Below are 20,066 nucleotides of genomic sequence, written 5' to 3'. Positions count from 1 at the left end.
GGGAGAGCATTCGCCTTTCGTGCGACCGACCCAGGTTCGATTCCCAGCATCCCATATGGTCCCCCGAGCACCGCCAGGAGTAATTCCTGAGTGCATGAGCCAGGAGTAATCCCTGAGCATCTCTGTGTGATGCAAAAACTGAAGGAAATAAAAAAGGAAAAGAAAGTGTTAGGAGCAGGTGAGACTCAGGTCCAGGTCTGCCAAGCTCGAGCGGCGCCCCCAGCTGGTCCCAGGGCTCCTGGGCATGGCTTGGGAGGAAAGCAGGCGGTCGGTGGGCAAGCCTGGGCATGAGTGGAGGTCTGGAGGGCTCATGAGGGCGGGTGCCATGGGTCGGGCTCCCTACCACCTGCCCCACCTGGCATTGGCACTGCTGTTTCCTGACACCCGTGTGTGTTCTCCCAGCTGTGGGTCGGAGAGCGCATGCCTCTGGCCACATCCACGGACCACGGCCACAACCTGCAGACCGTGCAACTTCTCATCAAGAAGAACCAGGTAATGGCCGGCGGGGCGCCCTGTGCAGGGGGTGGGCAAGGCCAGGACACGCCCGAGCCGCTTGTGCGTCCCCCCGCAGACCCTCCAGAAGGAGATACAGGGCCACCAGCCGCGCATCGACGACATCTTCGAGCGGAGCCAGAGCATCGTCACGGCCAGCAGCCCCAACGCCGAGGCCATCCGGCAGCGGCTGGCTGACCTGAAGCAGCTGTGGGGGCAGCTGATGGCTGAGACGGAGAAGCGACATGCGCGGCTGGAGGAGGCCCACCGCGCCCAGCAGTACTACTTCGATGCGGCTGAGGCCGAGGCCTGGATGAGCGAGCAGGAGCTGTACATGATGTCAGAGGAGAAAGCCAAGGTGAACCGCCGTCCCCTCCCCCATGGCTCCGGGCGTTTGATGGGCGGGCTGGCGGCACCTGACCAACCCTCCCTGCAGGACGAGCAGAGCGCCGTGTCCATGCTGAAGAAGCACCAGATTCTGGAGCAGGCCGTGGAAGACTATGCGGAGACTGTGCACCAGCTGTCCACCACAAGCCGCGCCCTGGTGGCCGAGGGCCACCCCGAAAGGTGGGTGACCCCCCGCCCTGCGTGCCCGTACTGGTGGTGCCGAGACTTCTGGGGCAGGAAGGGGACTCGGAGGCCAGGATTGTGGAGGGCACCCTTGCGGGTCATGGGACCTTAGTGCCTGTAGGACAACGGATCCAAGTGCTCAGTCCAGCTCCAGATTAGTGGGGCCGCTTGCATTGAGTCCATGGGCCCCTCATAAGTCCTGTCTCCTGACTCACGTCCAGTCCTTGCTATGTGTCTCTGCAAGGTGGATGCTGGTCCTGCCCGCTGCAGGCCAGGCTCCGGGCCCTTCAGACACTCGGGGCGGGTGGGCCCCACATCCAGCCACACAGGTTGCTCTGAGGCGCTTGCTTGGCGTCCACACGCCTGTCCCTGGGCAGCAGTGGCCACCCGCCCGCTGGCAGGGCAGTCCAGGCATCCACCAGGCGGGATTGCCCCGTGTCCTCTGGCCACACAGTACCAAGAGTGGACTCGGCTTCCGGGTCTTGCCCAAAGATCACTTTGGACCAGAGGGAATCCAGGCTGAGGCCAGCGGCCCCAAGCTGCTTTCACTGCCCTGGTCAGTGCTCAGGGCGGCCAGCAGCAGCCAGCAAGCGTGTTTTGTTTCCGTGTAAGCTCCTGGTCCTTGAAGCCGAGGCCAAGCTTCCGGGTTTAATCTGTTGAACTAAACAGGATGGCTTGGGGGGGCGTGGGGAGCAGTTGTCGTTTGTTCCTGTTTGGGGGCCACACCTGGTGGGTGCCAGGACCCGGTTGGCCACCAGTGAGGCAGGCGCCCTCCCTCCCCACTGTGTGCCACCCCAGCACCAGGGCTCCTGGTTTTCTCCAGAGACCTCGTCTCACACTGTTTGTCTCTCCCACCCGCGCCTACAGCGAGCGCATCAGCATGCGGCAGTCCAAGGTGGACAAGCTGTACGCGGGACTGAAGGACCTGGCCGAGGAGAGGAGGGGCAAGCTGGACGAGCGGCACCGGCTGTTCCAGCTCAACCGGGAGGTGGACGACTTGGAGCAGTGGATCGCCGAGAGGGAGGTGGTCGCAGGCTCCCACGAGCTGGGGCAGGACTATGAGCATGTCACGGCAAGTACTGCCCGGCGCCGGGCAGAGGGTCCATTCCCGGGCGGGTTGCAGGGCCTGGGGCACTCCCCCACATGGCTCTCTCCCCTCCCCCAGGAAGGAAGTCTGACCGGCTGCAAAGGTAGAGCCTCTGCCCGCTCCGTGTCCAGTGCTTGCCTCCCCCAGAGACCCCCGGGGGGTGCCCACAGGCCCCCAGCGGCCGTCCTGACACATCCGCCCGTGTCCCATTCCAGATGCTCCAGGAACGGTTCCGAGAGTTCGCCCGGGACACGGGGAACATCGGGCAGGAGCGAGTAGACACGGTGAACCACATGGCAGACGACCTCATCAACTCGGGCCACTCGGACGCGGCTACCATCGCCGAATGGAAGGACGGGCTCAACGAGGCCTGGGCCGACCTCTTGGAGCTCATCGACACCAGGACGCAGATCCTTGCCGCCTCCTACGAGCTGCACAAGTTCTACCACGATGCCAAGGAGATCTTTGGGCGCATCCAGGACAAGCACAAGAAACTCCCCGAGGAGCTAGGGCGGGACCAGAACACAGTGGAGACCCTGCAGCGGATGCACACCACCTTCGAGCACGACATCCAGGCACTGGGCACGCAGGTGCGTCGGGTGGCTGAGGAAGGGGTCGGGGGCCGCCCAGCTGCCTCCTGGAGGGGTTCACCTGATCCCTCCAGCTCGTACCTCGCCAGCGGCACAGGGAAGGGTTTCTGCCCTCTCCCTCCCTCTCTCCCTTCCTGCTACTGCTGCAGTGACCTGGGACTCACGCCAGCCCTGGGTCTAGCATGCCCCCTCGGCCCCACCACCACCACCAGCCCGCGCCCTGTTGCTCCCCAGGGTCACAGTCTGGGTGAAGCTACATGCGTGGGGGCAGTAGGTGCTCACCAGTGCTGGCCGGGGCTCACCTTCTCTGGCCGCTGTCCCCCAGGCATCGCGCCCTCTGCCCGCCCCGGCGGGGTCCCTTTTGGATGGCTTGGAGAGGTGAGCTTGGTTATTATCCGGGAAATGGGCTTTGAGCTCATTTCTGTGTGACGTGCTCATTCTAGCTTAACACTCCCCCAGCCCAGCCAGCCGTGCTGCTGCTTAGATTTCCGAGTCATGTCTGAGCCACAGAAAATATTTGCGGAAATTTTTCGGGCTTCAGACTTCTAGTGGGGACCAGACCCCATCGATGTGTGTCTCTTGGTGTGTTTTTGCAGGGACTCTTTTCCGTTCTTTCCCACAGCCCACACCCTTAGGCCTAGCTGCAGTCAGACCCTCACCCGCCACGTCACCACTCTTCTCTGTGTTCTCGTGGACAGGGAGTGGGCTGGGAGGGCAGGCACCCAGCACCTGCACGTGGGTCACGGCTGACAGCACACACAGCGTTCTCGCCGTTCCAGCCTTGGAGGTGCCCCCCTTTGTGTTGCCCCCTTCACTGTCAGCGAGGGATCTCGTGCCCGTGGGGGCAGTGCCCCCTCAGCCATGTGCCGACTGCGGTGTTAGCTGCAGTGCCCACCACCTGAGCTGCAGCCAGGCTCAAGGCAGAGCTGTCAGCTCAGACAGAGCACGGGTGGCGGCCCCTGTGTCCACTGAGCATTCGCTGCTGAGCTCGGCACAGAGCCGTGACTGACCCCTGCTGCAGAGCCCTGAGCGCGTCTCTTAGAGCTCCACGTGGGGCCTCTTGTTGTCTTATGGTCTTCCTCTACTGTGTGTCCTGTCCTACAACATTGGCACCTGCCTTCCTCCTAGAGGCACGTTGGCACGCATGGGCCTGCCCGGCTCCCCAGCACGCCCGAGGCCCTTCCCTGCCAGGCACTTCGCTCTTCATCTGGCCTTGACAGGAAAGCACAGTATAAATAGTAAAAAAAAAATTTAATTTTTAATTTTTTTAATTTTTTAATATTTATTTAATTTATGGATTTTAGTTGTTAAATACTCATGAATCTGCCAGATGAATTCCCCAAAGTAGGATCGTGAGATGAAAAGATGATCGGGTCTCTAATTTTGAGGGCTGTTCATGCCATCTTCCTGTCTCATAGATCTCTTGTAACTGCCAGAGCTGAAAAAAAGAACTTGCCAAAAAGACTTGCCAGAAGAATTCCACATCATTGGGTGCATTTCCCAAGTCACAGTTCTCATTTACAAGTGATATGCACTTGCAGTGTCCTATTGGAATGTAACTGTTTGAAATTTCACTTTCTTTGATCCCTTCAGAATTTTTGTCCCATTTTTGAGGGCTCCTACAAGTGTTGAATGTTTATTCTCTGTAATACTTTCTTTTATGATGTTTTAAAAAGTGAAGGAGATTAATTTGTTGCCTTTGGCGGGGGGATACGAGGGAGCTAAAACGCCTGCTTTGTGCTGTGTTTTCTGTACTGTAGTTGTACCACTGACCACATCAGAGGTCCAGTTGTACCACTGGACATTTCCTGACCAGTTCTTTTTCCTTGACTCGTCGTAATGCATACAGTGCTTTGCAAACTGCTGTAAAGCTGCATGATTTAGCTGCATGCTAAGTTCTCTGTATGATTCTTAGAGAACTTAGCTCTCCCAGAGAAACTGTGAGTTGCTTGGGGGTTCAGAGACTCCATTTGATTTGGGGCTTCCGTTTGTGTGTAACCAGCATGTGGAGGGCCCATTGTGCTGGTGTGGACACCTGGGTCTCACGCAGGACTCACCTGGTCTCACCTGGTCTCACCCAGTCTCACAGGAAGTAGTGCCTACCTTTTACCTGGATCTCACCTGGGTCTCATCTGGTCTCACATGGGTGTCCCCTGAGTCTCACCTGGCTCTTACCTGGCTGCTCCACAGGTGCGGCAGCTGCAGGAGGATGCGGCCCGCCTTCAGGCGGCCTATGCAGGCGACAAGGCCGATGACATCCAGAAGCGGGAGAATGAGGTACTGGAGGCCTGGAAGGCCCTCCTGGACGCCTGTGAGGGCCGCAGGGTGCGACTGCTGGACACGGGGGACAAGTTCCGCTTCTTCAGCATGGTGCGGGATCTCATGCTGTGGATGGACGACGTCATTCGGCAGATCGAGGCCCAGGAGAAGCCCAGGTGACTGGCACAGCCCACTATGCTACCCGTCCTTTGACAGAGACCCTGAGCCAAGCCCTGTGCCTGGAAGTAGTACCATGCCACGTTTCTGACTTCTGTCCCCACAAGGAGGTTTTCTGCGTGACGCAGTGCGAAAGCTGGACCTCCCAACTCTGAGCAGCACCGACAGGCGTGGCCAGGCAAAGCTGCCCTAAAGCTGCAGCTCTGTCCCATGTCTGTCCCTCCACCGAGGGCAGGCTGGACCCGCCCTAGACTCAGCCCCACCAGCTGCCAATTTTGAAGCTGGTTCCCGCTTGGTGTTGTCGTGTCTAAGCAGGGAGCAATGAGAGGCGCATGGCCAGGGCCTTTAGTGACTGGTCTGGGAGATGCAGTGGGGGTGCTGGAGTCGCCTGAGAGCTGCCCTGTGATTCCTTGGGGAGGCTCCACATCACAGGTTTGGTCAGAAACCCGGGGGTTTTCGGCATCCGTACCGCTGCCACCGTGACGTGCCAAGGCGCACGGCCCCGTAGCAGCTGCCATGCTCTGAGCAGTGGGCACTGCCGGCCCTGCCGCGGCCTGGGCAGGCTGTACTGTTGAGCTGTACTGTTGAGCGTTCCCCCAGCACCGCCACTCACTCCATGTTCTGAAACCCAGCCTTAGGTGAGAAGCTTGATTGCCTAAAGCAGATGTTGTTGTTCTCTGGTTCTAGGGATGTGTCATCGGTTGAGCTATTGATGAATAATCATCAGGGTATCAAAGCTGAGATCGATGCTCGGAATGACAGTTTCACAACCTGCATTGAACTTGGGAAATCCCTGCTGGCGAGAAAGCACTATGCATCAGAGGAGGTAGGGACCACCCTGCGGGGGCAGCAGAAGAAAGTGAGGCCCCAGAGGGAGCCCAGGACACTGCTTTGTGAGTGCGTGTTGCGTGTGTGTGTGTGTGTGTACGCATATCACACAGAGAAAGGGCTGCCTGTGTGTTTTTGCCCACTTTTGTATGTGCAGGTGCCCTTAGATCTGTTTCAGAGTCCTCACTGCTTCCCTGTAAATCAGGATAAGACAGTGAGAGAAGACAGCTTCTGAGGGCCTGAGGCTGGCTTCGTACCCTTTCCCTTGCCCACCAGCTCTTTCTGATCCTGTCCTTCCCTCGTCCCTGGGGTCTCAACTGTGTAAATGGTTGCTTCTTCCATCAGCGCAGCACCCAGGTTCCAGAAGCTCGCCGCAGAGGTCGGGGGGCTTGCCCCTTGCACGCTCTGTCCGAGCCCCCCTGCTCCCTGACCCTGCTCTGAGCAGTGGATCTGTTCCTGATGTCCCGCAGTTCAGGGAGGTGGCCACCAGGGCACGATGAGGACAAGGCACTTCCTGCGAAGACATTCATGAGTCCTTCTTTCCTTGCAGATCAAGGAAAAGTTGTTGCAGCTGACGGAAAAGAGAAAAGAAATGATTGACAAGTGGGAGGACCGATGGGAATGGCTTCGACTGAGTAAGGACAGGCTCTGCCCCCCCAGGGCTGGCTTTCTTGGGATCCGTCTCTTAGATTTGGGTGTTTCTGAATGCCTTCTTCTAGAGCTCCGTTTCCTTATGCTAAATATCTTTCCGTGCACCCCATGGTGGAGCTCAGTGGTTAGGCGGGGCTGGGGCGTTAGTTAGAATGGCATGAGGGTGACAGGATTGGGAATCCATTGGAGGGAGTGGGCGCAGCTATAAGTCTAAGGGGTGCTCTTCCTTGACTTGGTGTCAGGACTGTTACCACTGTGGTTGAGAGTTGGGAAAGTACCCTAGCTAGGCCCAACATCTGCTGCTCTTAGTAGAAAGTGGATAGTACAAGCTGACAGCCCTACGGATTTCACAGAAAGCTGGGCACTAACCTAAATGCTTTCTGTTTTCCTGTGTTTACTCACTGCAGTCTCGTATATTGTGTTTTCCATCTAATTTTCCAAGCCCGGTATGAGCTAACACAGTTAACTCCATGCAGTGTAATGGGAATAACTGCTGTGGACACTGGGGCAAATCAAGCCTTGTTCTCCAGACTCCGCTGTCTGTCTGGGACTCGGCTCTACCATTGTATTAAATACCCTTCTTCTTCTTCTCTACAAACAAGCCCGGGTCCAAGGCTAATGCCATGCATAACAGACCTTTAGGAAGGTTCCTCGGCCAAGGATGGACTCAGAGTCGTCTTTCGAAAACATGAGTCTTGCTTTGGACCATTCTTTCGTTTTGGGGACTGAGACTTCGCAGCACGGGCTCAGTTGCAGGTCCCCCCTCAGTAACAATCTGGCTGCGGGCACAGGAGGAAATGTCCCATGCCAGCCGGAGTGGGGACAGGTGACGCAGGGTGCTCGGAGGAGGATGAAGGCGTCGGCCACTCAGGGGATCACTGCTGTCGCCTGAGTTCTAGTGGGCGTCTGACTGGCCCCAAATATTGCTTCCCTGGATGCGGGGACAGTTGTCACTGCTTTGCCCTGACTGCAGCGGCCCCCACTGCAGCCTCATGGCTCCCCCACAAAGCAGAGTCCCCAGAAAGGTGGTCCATGCTGTTAGCAGCCTGTGCCAGATCTGGACAGACATTGTCTCAGAGCCCAGAGTCCTTCCTGGGAATGCGACCACTGTCCACAGAGGGCTCTGGGAAACCAGAGCTGGGCCTCCTCAGAATGGAGACGTGCTGAAGCATGACCCACCTCTGACCTTGGTGGCGGAAGGGGAAGGGCATGGACGCCTTCCTGGCATCCGCATACTGGTAGTGACACTGACCAGTGATACTGGGCAAGTGCTCAGTGTGCCCTTGGCACTCCCTTCACCTGTCCGCAGTGTCGCCTCTCGGATAGTCAGCACTGGAGCCTGGCACCAGGGTCTGAACCCCTGACACAGCCCAGCTGAGCTGCTGCAGCTGCCCCCGGGTCATGCTCTGCACTCGAAGCCCTGGGCCCCCAGGAGCACAGACGGGGCCAGCACAGCAGTGGCCAACTGGCGTTGGTGAAGGGTCTGACTTTCACCCTGGTGGTTTCGAAACCTTTTACCATGGCAGAATTTTTCACAACACCCTCATAACTGTGGGGGTCCTGTAACTCTGGGCCCTGAGGGTTTCGTATTCTAGTAGGTTCAAGGGGCCTGAGAGACAACGGGTAAGGCACATGCTTGGCCCACAGCCCACCTCGATTTGGACTCCACCGGGAGTGACCCCTGGGCGCTGCAGCATGTGCCCCCCAGACCAAAAATGAAAGGAATTTATGATTATTTCCCAGTTCTACACCTGTTCCATCTATCCGGGCGCCCGGGGTGGTGAGTGGGCTACCGAGTACCCACCGAGCCCTTGACTCACCACGCACCTTGTGCCCCGTGCAGTCCTGGAGGTCCATCAGTTCTCAAGGGACGCCAGCGTGGCTGAGGCCTGGCTGCTGGGGCAGGAGCCATACCTGTCCAGCCGGGAAATTGGCCAGAGTGTGGACGAGGTGGAGAAGCTCATCAAGCGGCACGAAGCCTTTGAGAAGTCGGCCGCCACCTGGGATGAGCGCTTCTCTGCCCTGGAAAGGCTGACAACAGTAAGTGCCCTGGGCAGCTGCCCTTTGGCCGTTGTTCTGTCTCTGTCTTATCTCCTGGCGTCTGGACCTGATGCTCCCAGTGAGCACTCCAGCCAAGATGCAGAAAATCCGCAGCACCCGGTCAGGGCACTGGCAGCCTTGGCAGGAAGCTAGTTCTTGAACCTGCACGAAAGTGGTGTTTGTTCGGCTTTGACTCCAAGGACTCGAAGTGCCTGTGCATGCGTCTGTACTCACAGGGAGTGGGAACACAGATCAGTGGCCCAGCGATGTCCTGGGTTCCATCCCGTCTTCCCAGAACAGAGGCATGTGGAGATAGATAGAGCCAGTGAGGTGGACCGGCTTCATTAGCCTGTCTGGGCCTTGCAGATAGCTGCATTTGCATGTGGCTGAGGGCTTTCTGGGGAGCTGTGGGCTTCCGCAGGCTGAGGGCTTCATCGGGCTGAGGGCTTCCTCGGGCTGTGGGCTTCCTCGGGCTGAGGGGTCCATGGGCTGAGTGAGGGCTTCCTCAGGCTGAGAGGTCCGAGGGCTGTGGGGTCTGTGGGCTGAGGGCTTCCTCAGGCTGAGGGGTCTATGGGCGGTGGGATATGTGGGCTGAGGGGTTTGTGGGCTGTGGGATCCGTGGGCTGAGGGGTCCATGGGCTGTGGGACCTATGGGTTGAGGAGTCTATGGGCTGTGGGGTTCGTGGACTGAGGGGTCCCATGGGCTGTGGGGTCTGTGAGCTCTGGGGTCCATGGGCCGAGGGCTTCCTTGGTCTGAGGGGTTCATGGGCTAAGAGCTTCCTTGTGCTGAGGGGTCGGCGGGCGGAGGACTTCCTCGGGCTGAGGGGTCCATGGGCTGTGCAGTCAGTGGGCTGAAGACTTCCTCGGGCTGAAGCCTTCCTTGGCCTGAGGGGTTCCGTGGGCTGAGTGAGGGCTTCCGAGGGCTGAGGGGTTCTGTGGACTGAACGATCCGTGGGCCGAGGGCTTCCTCAGAGTGAGGGGTCGATGGGCTGTGGGATATGTGGGCTGAGGGGTCGATGGGCTGTGGGATATGTGGGCTGAGGGGTCTGTGGGCTGAGGGGTCCATGGGCTGTGGGATCTATGGGTTAAGGAGTCTGTGTTCTGTGGGGTCCATGGACTGAGGAGTTCCATGGGCTGTGGGGCCAGTGGGCTGAGGGCTTCCTTGGGCTGAGGGGTTCGTGGGCTAAGAGCTTCCTTGTGCTGAGGGGTCAGTGGGTGGAGGACTTCCTCGGGCTGAGGGGTCCATGGGCTGTGCAGTCAGTGGGCTGAAGACTTCCTTGGGCTGAAGGCTTCCTTGGGCTGAGGGGGTCAGTGGGCTGAGGGGTCCATGGGCTAAGGGCTTCCTTGGGGAGCTGAGGCAGCGGCTGCAGCTCCGTGACCTGGGACAGGTTTGCCGGGCACGGGGGCAAGTCCCGGCAGGAGTAAGGCAGGACTCTTGGGCTCATTTGGCCCCCTGTGAAAGAGGCTGCCCCGGTGGGCTTGCTCAGCATCCTCTTGTCCCCTCCCAGTTGGAGTTACTGGAAGTGCGTAGACAGCAAGAGGAAGAAGAGAGGAAACGACGGCCGCCATCTCCGGAGCAGACGAAGGTTTCTGAGGAGACCGAGTCCCAGCAGTGGTGAGTCCTGCGTCCTATTTAGGCACAACTGGGGGACAGGATAGACTCTGCTAGCGTGGCTGGGCCGGGCCGGCCTGTCCACTAAGCCCCGTGTGGCACTTGTGAGGGTATGTGATGCTGGCACGGCAGAAGAGTGTAGTGTGAGCCCCTCCCCACTTCTCCCTGCACACATGCAGAGTTTCCCCATGCTGGGGTTGGACAGACTCCCGCCGGGTCAGGCCAGGGCTTGTGGAACTGCTCCATGAGGGAGAATGGGAGGTCGGGGGAGGCTGGTGACTCGCCTGGCGAAGAGCTTGTTGGTGACTCCCTCACCTTCATTCTTTACGCATAGTCTGAAGTGCATGCAAAGCTTTTCAAAAGAAATTACAAAGAAAGTTTTTTAAAACTTTAAGAGCCCAAGGGATAGATAGTACAGAAAGTACAGCACTTGCCTTGCTCACGGCCAAGCCGGGTTCCATCCCCGGCATCCCATATGGTCTACTGAGCATTGCCAGGAGTGATCCCTGAGCACAGAGCCAGGAGTCACCTCTGAGCATTGCTGGGTGTGGCCCCAAAATCTAAAGTTAAATATAAAAGAAACTATGTAGTCGCATTTGCTATTCCGAGAGATGAGCTGCAGTAAAGCTTTTCCTCTTCTTCCTCTCCCCTTCTCTTCCACCCCACAGGGACGCTTCCAAAGGAGAACCTGTGTCCCATAATGGCTTGCCGACTGACCAGGGATCTCCACGGGTTAGTTACCGCTCTCAAACCTACCAAAACTACAAAAGCTTTAATAGCAGACGGACAGCCAGTGGCCAGCCCAGGCCTGGACCGTGAGGCTCACCCCATCTGTCAAGCACCTCTTCCCAGACCCCGTTGGCGGCTTTCCACCCAGTTTTAAAATTTTACTTAATTCATAGTCTTCCTTGGTTTCGTATTTGTGTTTAAACCATGTTTATTTGAGTCTTTTTAACAGATGATGGACCGTTGCCTTAAGCAACATACTTATTCTTGTTTATTTATTGTGAGCTTTTTACTTTATTAAGATCTTACAGCAAAAGCCTTACATGTGGTGATTGAAATTTAATGAGATTACAGCAAAATGAAGATGAGAACTAGACTCTGCTGGGTCTGACATACCCGGTGACACTAGGGGGGCAGCTGCGGCTAGTGTCACCTGCTGTCCTTTACTAGTAAGTAACCAGAGAGCCTGGAGACCCCCAGTGCTCAGATTCATGCTTCCAGCTAGCTGTGTCAACATTCCATGAAGAACAATGCATTCTTTTTTTTTATAATTTTTTTTAAGGATGTCATACGTCCTTGGGAACGCTATCTCATCTGGGGGTGCAGAGTCTTCCAGGTGTCGGGTCCCACGCATCGTTTAACCATTGTACAAAGCCGAGCTGCTCATCCCCGATCTCTGCCAAGTCCTGAGCTCTGGACTCCTGGGCAGTGGACAGTGGACAGTGCAGCTGGCCTCAGGATCCAGTGCCTGCTGACTGCTGCTGGCCACAGCCCTCAGCACCATGCAGGAGTCCACCCGGAGACTTGAGGGTGTCAATCTGAGTCTTTCTAACCAGCGGGACCAACGCCAGCACTGAGCTCCCCCCACCCGGCAGCAGCCCCTCTGGCCTCAGAAGTGACGCCAGAGTCCGTGGGCAGAAACTCAGCTGTGTGTCTCATTGGTCTCTTGTGGTTCGTTTTTTTGTTCTTTCAAGACTGTGGAACCCTCGTGTAGGAGGTGCCCATCAGGACGTTATTTCACCATCAAGGATTGGAAATGTTTTCACAAAAATCCTGTTCCTTAGGAGTAAACGCTGATGAAAGAGGCAGTTTCCTGGTACTGCTAAGGACAAAAACAAACCCAACCCCTTCCCCGTCCGCGCCTTGTAAGGCGTTCACGCACTCATTTGCCATATTAGACGTTAGTGGGATCAGAAACCCATTGATACATGTTCTCCATGAGTTAAGTCTGATTTGTCTTTTCATTTCATGATGCATGTCTTTTTTTTCTTTTGTCAGGATAACATCATATAGCATCTTGTTTGTTTTTTCTTATTTCTATGTCCATATCTATCTGCTCGTGCCTATAGCTGGGCATATAGCTAGATGCCAAGCTTCTTATGTTACGGGGTAGCGCGCACCATGATTGGGTCTCTGCCGTAAAACATCAAACTCTGTGAAAAGGAAAAACACCCTGCTACATCTTCAGTCTTCAGGGAGCCTCTCATGTGTATTTCTGGCTCCAAATTATGTTTGTCCTTGGTCTCTATGTATGTGATGCTTCTGTGTGTGTGTGTATATATATCTGATATATATACACATACACACAGAGAGAATGTGTATATATATGCACACACATATATACACACACATATACACATATATATGTTTGAATTTTGTTAAACATCATCAGGACTGATAGCCAACTTTATGCTTTTTTTATATTCAGGAAATAAAAAAAGTAAAATACACCAGCACACAGGAAAAATGCTATGCTGTTCTCAACATTTGTTCTCATGACTATTTTTAAATTTGTTTTTAAATTAGAGTTTGCCAGAACAAATGTAATTGGATTGTATTAGAAGAAAAGCCTTTTTATTCTTTTAAGCAATGGTGCAGAGACTCAAGTCCGCAAACTTGAAAATGGTGTTGCTTCATGCACTCAGAAAATCCATCCACTGTTTCTTGTGCTACTGATTGTCACTCTGCATTTCTATGCACCCCTGATGTCAGTGTCTCAGCACACCTGGCACCTAAGCGCTGTGGGCTAATCGCTGATGAGCAGGGCAGGGCGGGCAGGCGGGCGGGTGCGGGTACCACTGTTTGGTCACAGCACTATGATTTGCTTTCAATGTGTGTCTAGCCGTGTGTGTTCTGTTGGCATGCTCAACGCACATGTCCATTAAAATTCATTTTTGTTCCTTTTATTTTTCCTCGTTTTCTTCGTTCATGATTCATTTGCATAAACATTAATTATCTCTGCATACCGGTTTGGGGTTTTTCTCTTTCCTTCTAACTCTGAAAGAAAAAAAAATTTTTGCTGCAGAATTTCTCCCCTAAGAGCCTTTGCTGTCATCACGTCCCTTGAGGCACAGCAGGTCAGTCTGCCCGGGGCACAGCCCACTGCAGTGCTGGCCCAGCAGCTTCCATCACACCTGCAGCACTAATTTTTTTTTTTTGACCTGGTTTCTCTACACACTAACCTCATGCCCCCCCTGGGTCACCCCTGGCACAGGCCTTCCATATCAAACTCACACTTCAGGGCTTTCCTGCAGTCTCACACGAAAACAGATCTGTCAACTTTAAGCTCCATCGTTTTATTTTGATTCCGGGTGGGTTTGTTTTTGTTTAGGGTGGGATTGTTTTGTTTGGAGGGGGTGGGGGGTTGTTGCTGTTGTTGTTATTTTTCCCTCCTGTATCTCTCTTTTAAAAGTGAAGGGAAAAGAAATATTTGAATAGCCTTTTGCTTATAAGCAAACACCTACAGGCTGTTCCTTGCAAAGCCAGAAAAATCATCAGACATTCCTGCTCATCATCCCATCCTGCCCCAGGATTCCATTGCCACGCTGCTGTGTGGGCAAAGGTTCTGACCCAGAGCCCTTAAATATGGCCTCGAATGCTCTCTGGACCCCGAGGCCAGTGGTGAATTTAAGATTCCCATTAGCCCTTCAGAGTAGCTGTAAATGAGAGCCCCTGAGAGTTGACATTTCTGAGTGTTCCCGCTGGGTGGCCATCCTGCCCACTGTCCTTGAGGCCATTGCTGCTAATTCGGTGTCATTTTGGTTCTGGGCAGCAGTGTGGGGGATATGCCTAGTGAGCGTGCCATTGACACCTGTGTCTGTCCGTGTGAGGGGTCCGGGCCCTTCATAACCCACTAAAGCGTCAGCCCACACCCAGCTTCAGTAACTTGCTAATTCCGCGCCTGGGTGTATCGGCCAGGGCCGGCGACAGTTAACGGTGCCCAGTCCCAGCACACAGGCCGAGATCGGTAATGAATCGAGACCCTACTGCATTTCCAAAGCCGGAAAGCCATGGGGGTCACGCTTTAAGTGAGCTTGGGAAGGAGCAGCTCCTGAAGACGTCTCCGGCGAGAAGGCCAGAGCTGCTGGAGCCTGGCGACAGCACGTGATGGGGAAGGCCGTGGTTCTGTCTGTGTTTGGGGGTAAATAGCCGTGTGGTGTTGAGTGACTGTGATTGGCTTCTCCAGCTCCTTTAACACCAACTACAACCCCTCACGAGACAACTCCGGCAGATGTGCCCCATTGGCGTTTGTTACTTGCCTCGTTTCCTTCCAGCTCTTAAGTTCCCAAGTCTAACTGGGATGGTAGCCGTGAACTGCATGACTGTCGTCCTAATTTCTGCATGTGTTTATGACAGTGTGTTGGGGGGAAGGAGAGGGGTGGGGGAGGGCAGAGAAAAGTTTCCAGGCACCAAAGGTCTCTCCTTGGCCTGACTCGGGGGAATGCTGTCGCTCTGATGGAACTGTCTGTCCGTCTGTCTGTGAATGCCCTTTCGCTTAAACCTCCCGCCCTCCTGGTGGTGTCCCTGGTTGTGCGGTGGCTGCTGTATAACGTCCACTCTCATATTTAATATGTGTGATTGTTACCTTTGTCCTTTCGTCTCAAAGTGACGTGAGAGGAAAAGATCCGAGTGACCTCGAGACAATGGAGTGGTCCGAGGCGCCAAGTGCAGTAAAACTCATGCTGGCCTTTCGCTTTCCTCATCTCCCCGTAAACGGCGGGCATTAATCCCTCCACCTTCTAATGTCCCCGGGGTCCGGCTGGCTTTTTGGGTGTGCGCTGGTTTTACTGTACAGGCATTTATACACAGCCACTGTGCGAGTCGGTCAGAGCGTCTGTGGGCACCCCCGGTGCACGCAGGGCCTGACGGCTTCTCTCCCATCCTCAGATGACAGACAAGGGGAACACGAGCGAATTGGTCAATGGCGCCGCAGAGCAAAGGACGAGCTCGAAGGAGTCCAGCCCCATCCCCTCCCCAACATCCGACCGCAAAGCCAAGACTGGCCTCCCAGCCCAGGGCGCGGCCACCCTCCCAGCCCGGACGCAGGACGCTCCCTCCGCCCAAATGGAAGGCTTCCTGAACCGGAAGCACGAGTGGGAGGCCCACAACAAGAAGGCCTCGAGCAGGTGAGGTGGGAGCTGGCGTGGAGGGGAGGGCTGTGGAAGGGGCGTGGGCACTCGAGGCAGGTACAGGTGTGCAGGTTGCGTGCTATACAAGGAGTCCCACGGAATAGCAGCTTCTTCATTGATGGGGACACAGGATGTGAGTTGGATGGGTGGACTTCGGCCTTTGGGGTCTTGTTTTGATCAGTCAGTGCGTTGGGACGGGCGCTGAACCTCGAGGGTCATTCTGATCCACCCGGAGGCAGCACACGCCCTGGGTCTCCCTGCCACATGGCCACTGTTGGGAGAATGAGACAGCGGTGGCCAGAGTGCTTGGACGGGGCATGGCACTGCGTCTGCCCTGCATGTGGGTCATGAGCCTTGAGCCTGCCAGGTGTGATGACCTGGAGCCAGAAGGAGGCCCGTCCCCAGACCCTTGGCTGTCCCGGCACACGCACTTGGTGGGGAGGCAGAGAGGTCGCACCTTGCTCCTGTTGGGGCTCTCGTGTAGGTTGCGCTCCTTAGGGGGGATGGAAGAACCAAACGTCGGACATCAGCATCCCTGTTCTCCGGGGAGCCGCACAGCCTCCTGACATGCCTCCTTCACTCTGCTCAGATCCTGGCACAACGTCTACTGCGTCATCAACAACCAGGAAATGGGCTTCTACAAGGACGCGAAGATGGCGGCCTCTGGGGTGCCCTACCACAGCGAGGTCCCCGTGAGTCTTAGGGAGGCCGTCTGTGAGGTGGCGCTCGACTACAAGAAGAAGAAGCATGTGTTCAAGCTCAGGTGTGTGGCGGTGGGGCCCGCACGCTCCCGACTCAGCTCCACACCCCATCTGGTCCCACCTGCGTGTCCTTATCCGAGACGTGTCTGAGTCTCTGGATTGTCGCGCTAGTGTGCTCCCGTGGCGCCCAGACGCAGTTCATGCGCATGACTGCCAGGGACCCAGCAGCGTCGGGAGAGGGGGAGGCAAGGCCCATCCCAACCCCTGGAGGCGTTCTCAGTTGCCCACATCCCTGGGTTTTTAGCAGATTCATTCCACACCTGCCCCCTCCAAGGTACCCCCCTGAAATCAGCCTGGCGAGGGGCAGGGAGACATCTCTGCGGCGTGCTGCTCTCTTCCAAGATTCCCCTGTGAGCCTCTGAATTATGGCATTAATCACCCAAGAAGTTATTAACTGATAATAATCCCCTTGGTGTGACCAGCTACTTGGCAGCACCTCAGTTGGGGTCTCAGGGCTGTTTGCGGTGCTGGTTTCTCTGCATATGGGCACGGCAGGGACAGATCTTCCAAATTTATGACTTGCTGGGGCTGGAGCGATAGCACAGCGGGTAGGGTGTTTGCCTTGCACGCAGCTGACCCGGGTTCGATTCCCAGCATCCCATATGGTTCCCCGAGCACCACCAGGAAGGAGTAATTCCTGAGTGCATGAGCCAGGAATAACCCCTGTGCATCGCCGGGTGTGACCCAAAAAGCAAAAAAAAAAAAAAAAAAAAAATTTATGACTTGGATCATATGAGGCGAGCCACTCCCATTTCACAATTCAAGGAACACTTAGGAAATTAACCTCTCCCCTCTCCTTCCCCCGCCCCCTCATCCTGACTGGCACCTGCAGGGGCAACAGCCCTGTGTCTCTTCCCTGACCCTCCTGTGCCACAGGGCATGGTCCCTTCCCCGCAGGTTCACGCAAGCCGGGTGCCTTCCCGGCAAACACTCAGGAGCGGGCAGGGCCACAGCACAGCGGCCAGCGTGGGTTTAAGCCCCAGATGGCACCTCAAGCCCCACCAACTGGGAGTAAGCCCCAGGCCTCGCTGGGCTCAGAGCCGACCTGTCGGTAGTTCAGCTGCGGGCTGTGGGAGGTATGAGGTCAGCCCTGTGGGCAGTGCCAGGACAGGCCGTGGATAGTCCATAGGACGCAGGGTGTGGGAAGTTGTCTCTGGAAGCCCATGTGAGCTCTGTCCTGGGGATGCCCTCCTCAGGCACTGTCCTTCATTCCAAGGATGCAGTGGCGCGTGAGGCCAGGGATGCACGAAGCTCTTTCAGCCCAGCACTGGCCGCCGGTGACCCACCCGGTGGCACTTCAGCCTCAACGTCGGGTTTCTGCTGAGACCACCCGGGGTCAGGAGATGGGTTTTTTCCCCTCAAGGCAAAGCGCTGGCTGACGTGCTCCCTTCCCTTTGCAGGCTGAGCGATGGCAACGAGTACCTCTTCCAAGCCAAAGACGACGTAAGTCTCGAGTCACCCCCCTGGAGTGGGTGTCCGTGTGGGCGTGGGCAGTGGTGGCTGCAGCCCCGAGGGGCTGAAACACAGGTGCTGTCCCGGGACTGGATGGGGACCCCTGCCGCCCCCACTGCTGTGCTGTGCAACCTGAGGGAACGTCGGGCTCTGTTTACCACCAAACCCTTGTCACTGAACGAAATGCCAGATGTGACCTGCGGGTGGGAGCCGCGGGCTGGGCGAGTGCCCTCCCCGCTCCTGTCCAGAGCTGGCCGCCCGTGGACCCAAGCACACTCACCCCACCCCATTCTCCCCGCAGGAGGAAATGAATGCATGGATCCAGGCCATCTCCTTCGCCATCGCCGACAAACATGAGGTGGCCGCCAGCACCCAGAGCACGCCGGCATCCAGCCGGGCACAGACCCTGCCCACCAGCGTCGTCACCATCACCAGCGAGTCCAGTCCCGGCAAGCGGGAGAAGGACAAAGAGAAAGACAAAGAGAAGCGGTTTAGCCTGTTTGGCAAAAAGAAGTGACCCTGCCCTTCTCCTCCGTCCCTCTCCTTCCCGTGAAGTCCAGCATGCAGGCTCAGAACCAACATTACTCTCTGTGCCTACTGTTCCTCCATGTGGTTTTTTTGTTGGTTTGGGGGGTTTGTTTGTTTTTTTAATTTATAGAGCATTTCTGGGGTGGGGGGGTGGGAGAAATACACCTAAAAACACTTTATCTCCAAGTTACAAAAGTTTGAGGTGCAGAGGGAAGACCAGATTTTTTTTAAACAAAATTCTATAGATTAGATCTCAATATTTAAACTGTTCCTCAATTTTGTGAGGCTGTGTTGGAACGCCCTCCTCTCGTGCTGTTGGTACAGAAAGCAGAGGTGCTCAACCCGACCCTGGTGCCCATCTGAGACAGCCCGCACCCAACACCGCGGCTCGGCTCGGCCGACGCAGCCAACCACTATTCTGGTCTCCCTGCCCGGAGCAGCTCCACATAACTCTACAGACCAAACTGTTTATGTCAGGCTTCACTTACTAACCCACGACATGCGGCTTTTCTGCATCAATTGTGACGACGGTTAAGAATGTCAGTGTACAAGGAGTAGAAAACTGATACTGTTTTAAATAATCTGTAATTTCAACTTTTTTTTCCTGAAATACATTATATTGTATGTTTGAGATAATTCTAGTACAAAGTATAATAAAACTAGATATATAATAAACCCTTTAAATCATCGGTAAGTGTCCAAGTGGAACTGAAGCATTTACTGGACAAAGTAATGTTACTCTAATGGTTACTTGCTCGTGTTGCCACACTGTGTTATGATTTGCTTCATTACCTTGCTCTTTGATACATAGTGTGCATTTCTCTGTCACTGTAATGATTGTAACCACAAGTTTTCATCTTACTGCACAATCAGAATGACATGATAGGAATGAAGGAGGCTGGGCCTGAGGGGGGACGTTCGACCACCCAGCCCGCTGCTGTCGTATGACCTGTACCTCTCAACTTTTGCCCTATCTGTTAAATATATGCTATGTCATTAAATGCTTTTAAATCTAGCACGGTGCAGAAAACGTGTTGTTTTTCCTCTCTCGCATGCACACCATGTGGGTAAATTGCAGAGAAATAGCCAACGGTTGAAATTTTATTGGCAGTCCCTCTGGCTTCCTCTTTAGCATTCTCGTGTCTGTCTGGCATGCCGGCAGACTGCAGCGAGCAGTTTAAAACAGAATGTTCTTAGCTAGACACGAACATTTTCATCTTTCATTGACGCAGAGTTACCAGCTTTCTCGACCCAAACGCAGAGGCAAGGACTGGAAGACTTTTTCTGTGAAAGGCTAGACTTAGTAAGGCAGGCTGTGCAGCAGCAGGGTGCCCTGCGGGTCCCAATGATGCAGCACACGGGCCGTGATCGTACGTGGACAGATGGGTAATGCGCTCCTGAGACTGTTTGCCAGCAAAGCTGAAATCTTGTCATTTTCACATAACAAATAGTTGTCCTTTGATTTTCTTAAGAACAAAATTGATTACTTTTTATTTAAATGTAAGAAAATTTTTAGTATAAGGACTGTTTTAAGTCCACGGTTCAAAATACTTATCATTGAAGATCGTGGTAGAATCTTCAGTTTTTCATTTCCCAGTAGTAAGCACTACGCAGAAAACTAAATTCTGGCCTAAAAAAGAAAGTCCAGCGGGGAGGGTGCTTGCGACATGGCTGACCCAGGTCCAATCCCCAGCATCCAGTGGGGGCCCAAGGCCCACCAGGAGTAAATTCTGAGAGCAGAGCCCTGAGTGAGCCCTGAGCATTGCCAACTGTGGGCCAAAAACCAAAAAAAAAAAAAAAAAGTGAAAAGCCTTGCATAGCCTGTCCTGGTTTGATCTCTAGCAGGGTGCGTCCCCCTCAACCCCAGATGCAGCCATGGAGACC

General features: G+C 55.2%; 1 protein-coding gene across 1 annotated transcript in view; it reads left to right on the top strand.

Moving 5' to 3' along the window:
• SPTBN1 (spectrin beta, non-erythrocytic 1) overlaps nt 1-19,197 on the top strand; it is a 164,820-nt gene extending 145,623 nt beyond the window's left edge. Inside the window, exons 22-36 of the mRNA XM_056114143.1 lie at nt 403-492; nt 572-850; nt 929-1,059; nt 1,930-2,134; nt 2,365-2,739; nt 4,930-5,174; nt 5,863-6,001; nt 6,554-6,638; nt 8,498-8,694; nt 10,203-10,309; nt 10,975-11,038; nt 15,200-15,438; nt 16,031-16,204; nt 17,603-17,645; nt 17,956-19,197. Of these exons, the coding sequence (XP_055970118.1) occupies nt 403-492; nt 572-850; nt 929-1,059; nt 1,930-2,134; nt 2,365-2,739; nt 4,930-5,174; nt 5,863-6,001; nt 6,554-6,638; nt 8,498-8,694; nt 10,203-10,309; nt 10,975-11,038; nt 15,200-15,438; nt 16,031-16,204; nt 17,603-17,645; nt 17,956-18,171 (2,589 nt within the window). The 3' untranslated portion in view covers nt 18,172-19,197. The remainder of the gene's footprint in view (nt 1-402; nt 493-571; nt 851-928; nt 1,060-1,929; nt 2,135-2,364; nt 2,740-4,929; nt 5,175-5,862; nt 6,002-6,553; nt 6,639-8,497; nt 8,695-10,202; nt 10,310-10,974; nt 11,039-15,199; nt 15,439-16,030; nt 16,205-17,602; nt 17,646-17,955) is intronic.
• The last annotated feature ends 869 nt before the right edge of the window (nt 19,198-20,066 follow it).

The sequence above is a fragment of the Sorex fumeus genome, unplaced genomic scaffold (genome assembly GCF_029834395.1).
Source record: "Sorex fumeus unplaced genomic scaffold, SorFum_2.1 ptg000024l, whole genome shotgun sequence".
Lineage (NCBI taxonomy): Eukaryota > Metazoa > Chordata > Mammalia > Eulipotyphla > Soricidae > Sorex > Sorex fumeus.
The sequence above is the reverse complement of the archived record's forward strand: the minus strand, read 5'-3'. Positions and strand labels throughout refer to the sequence as shown.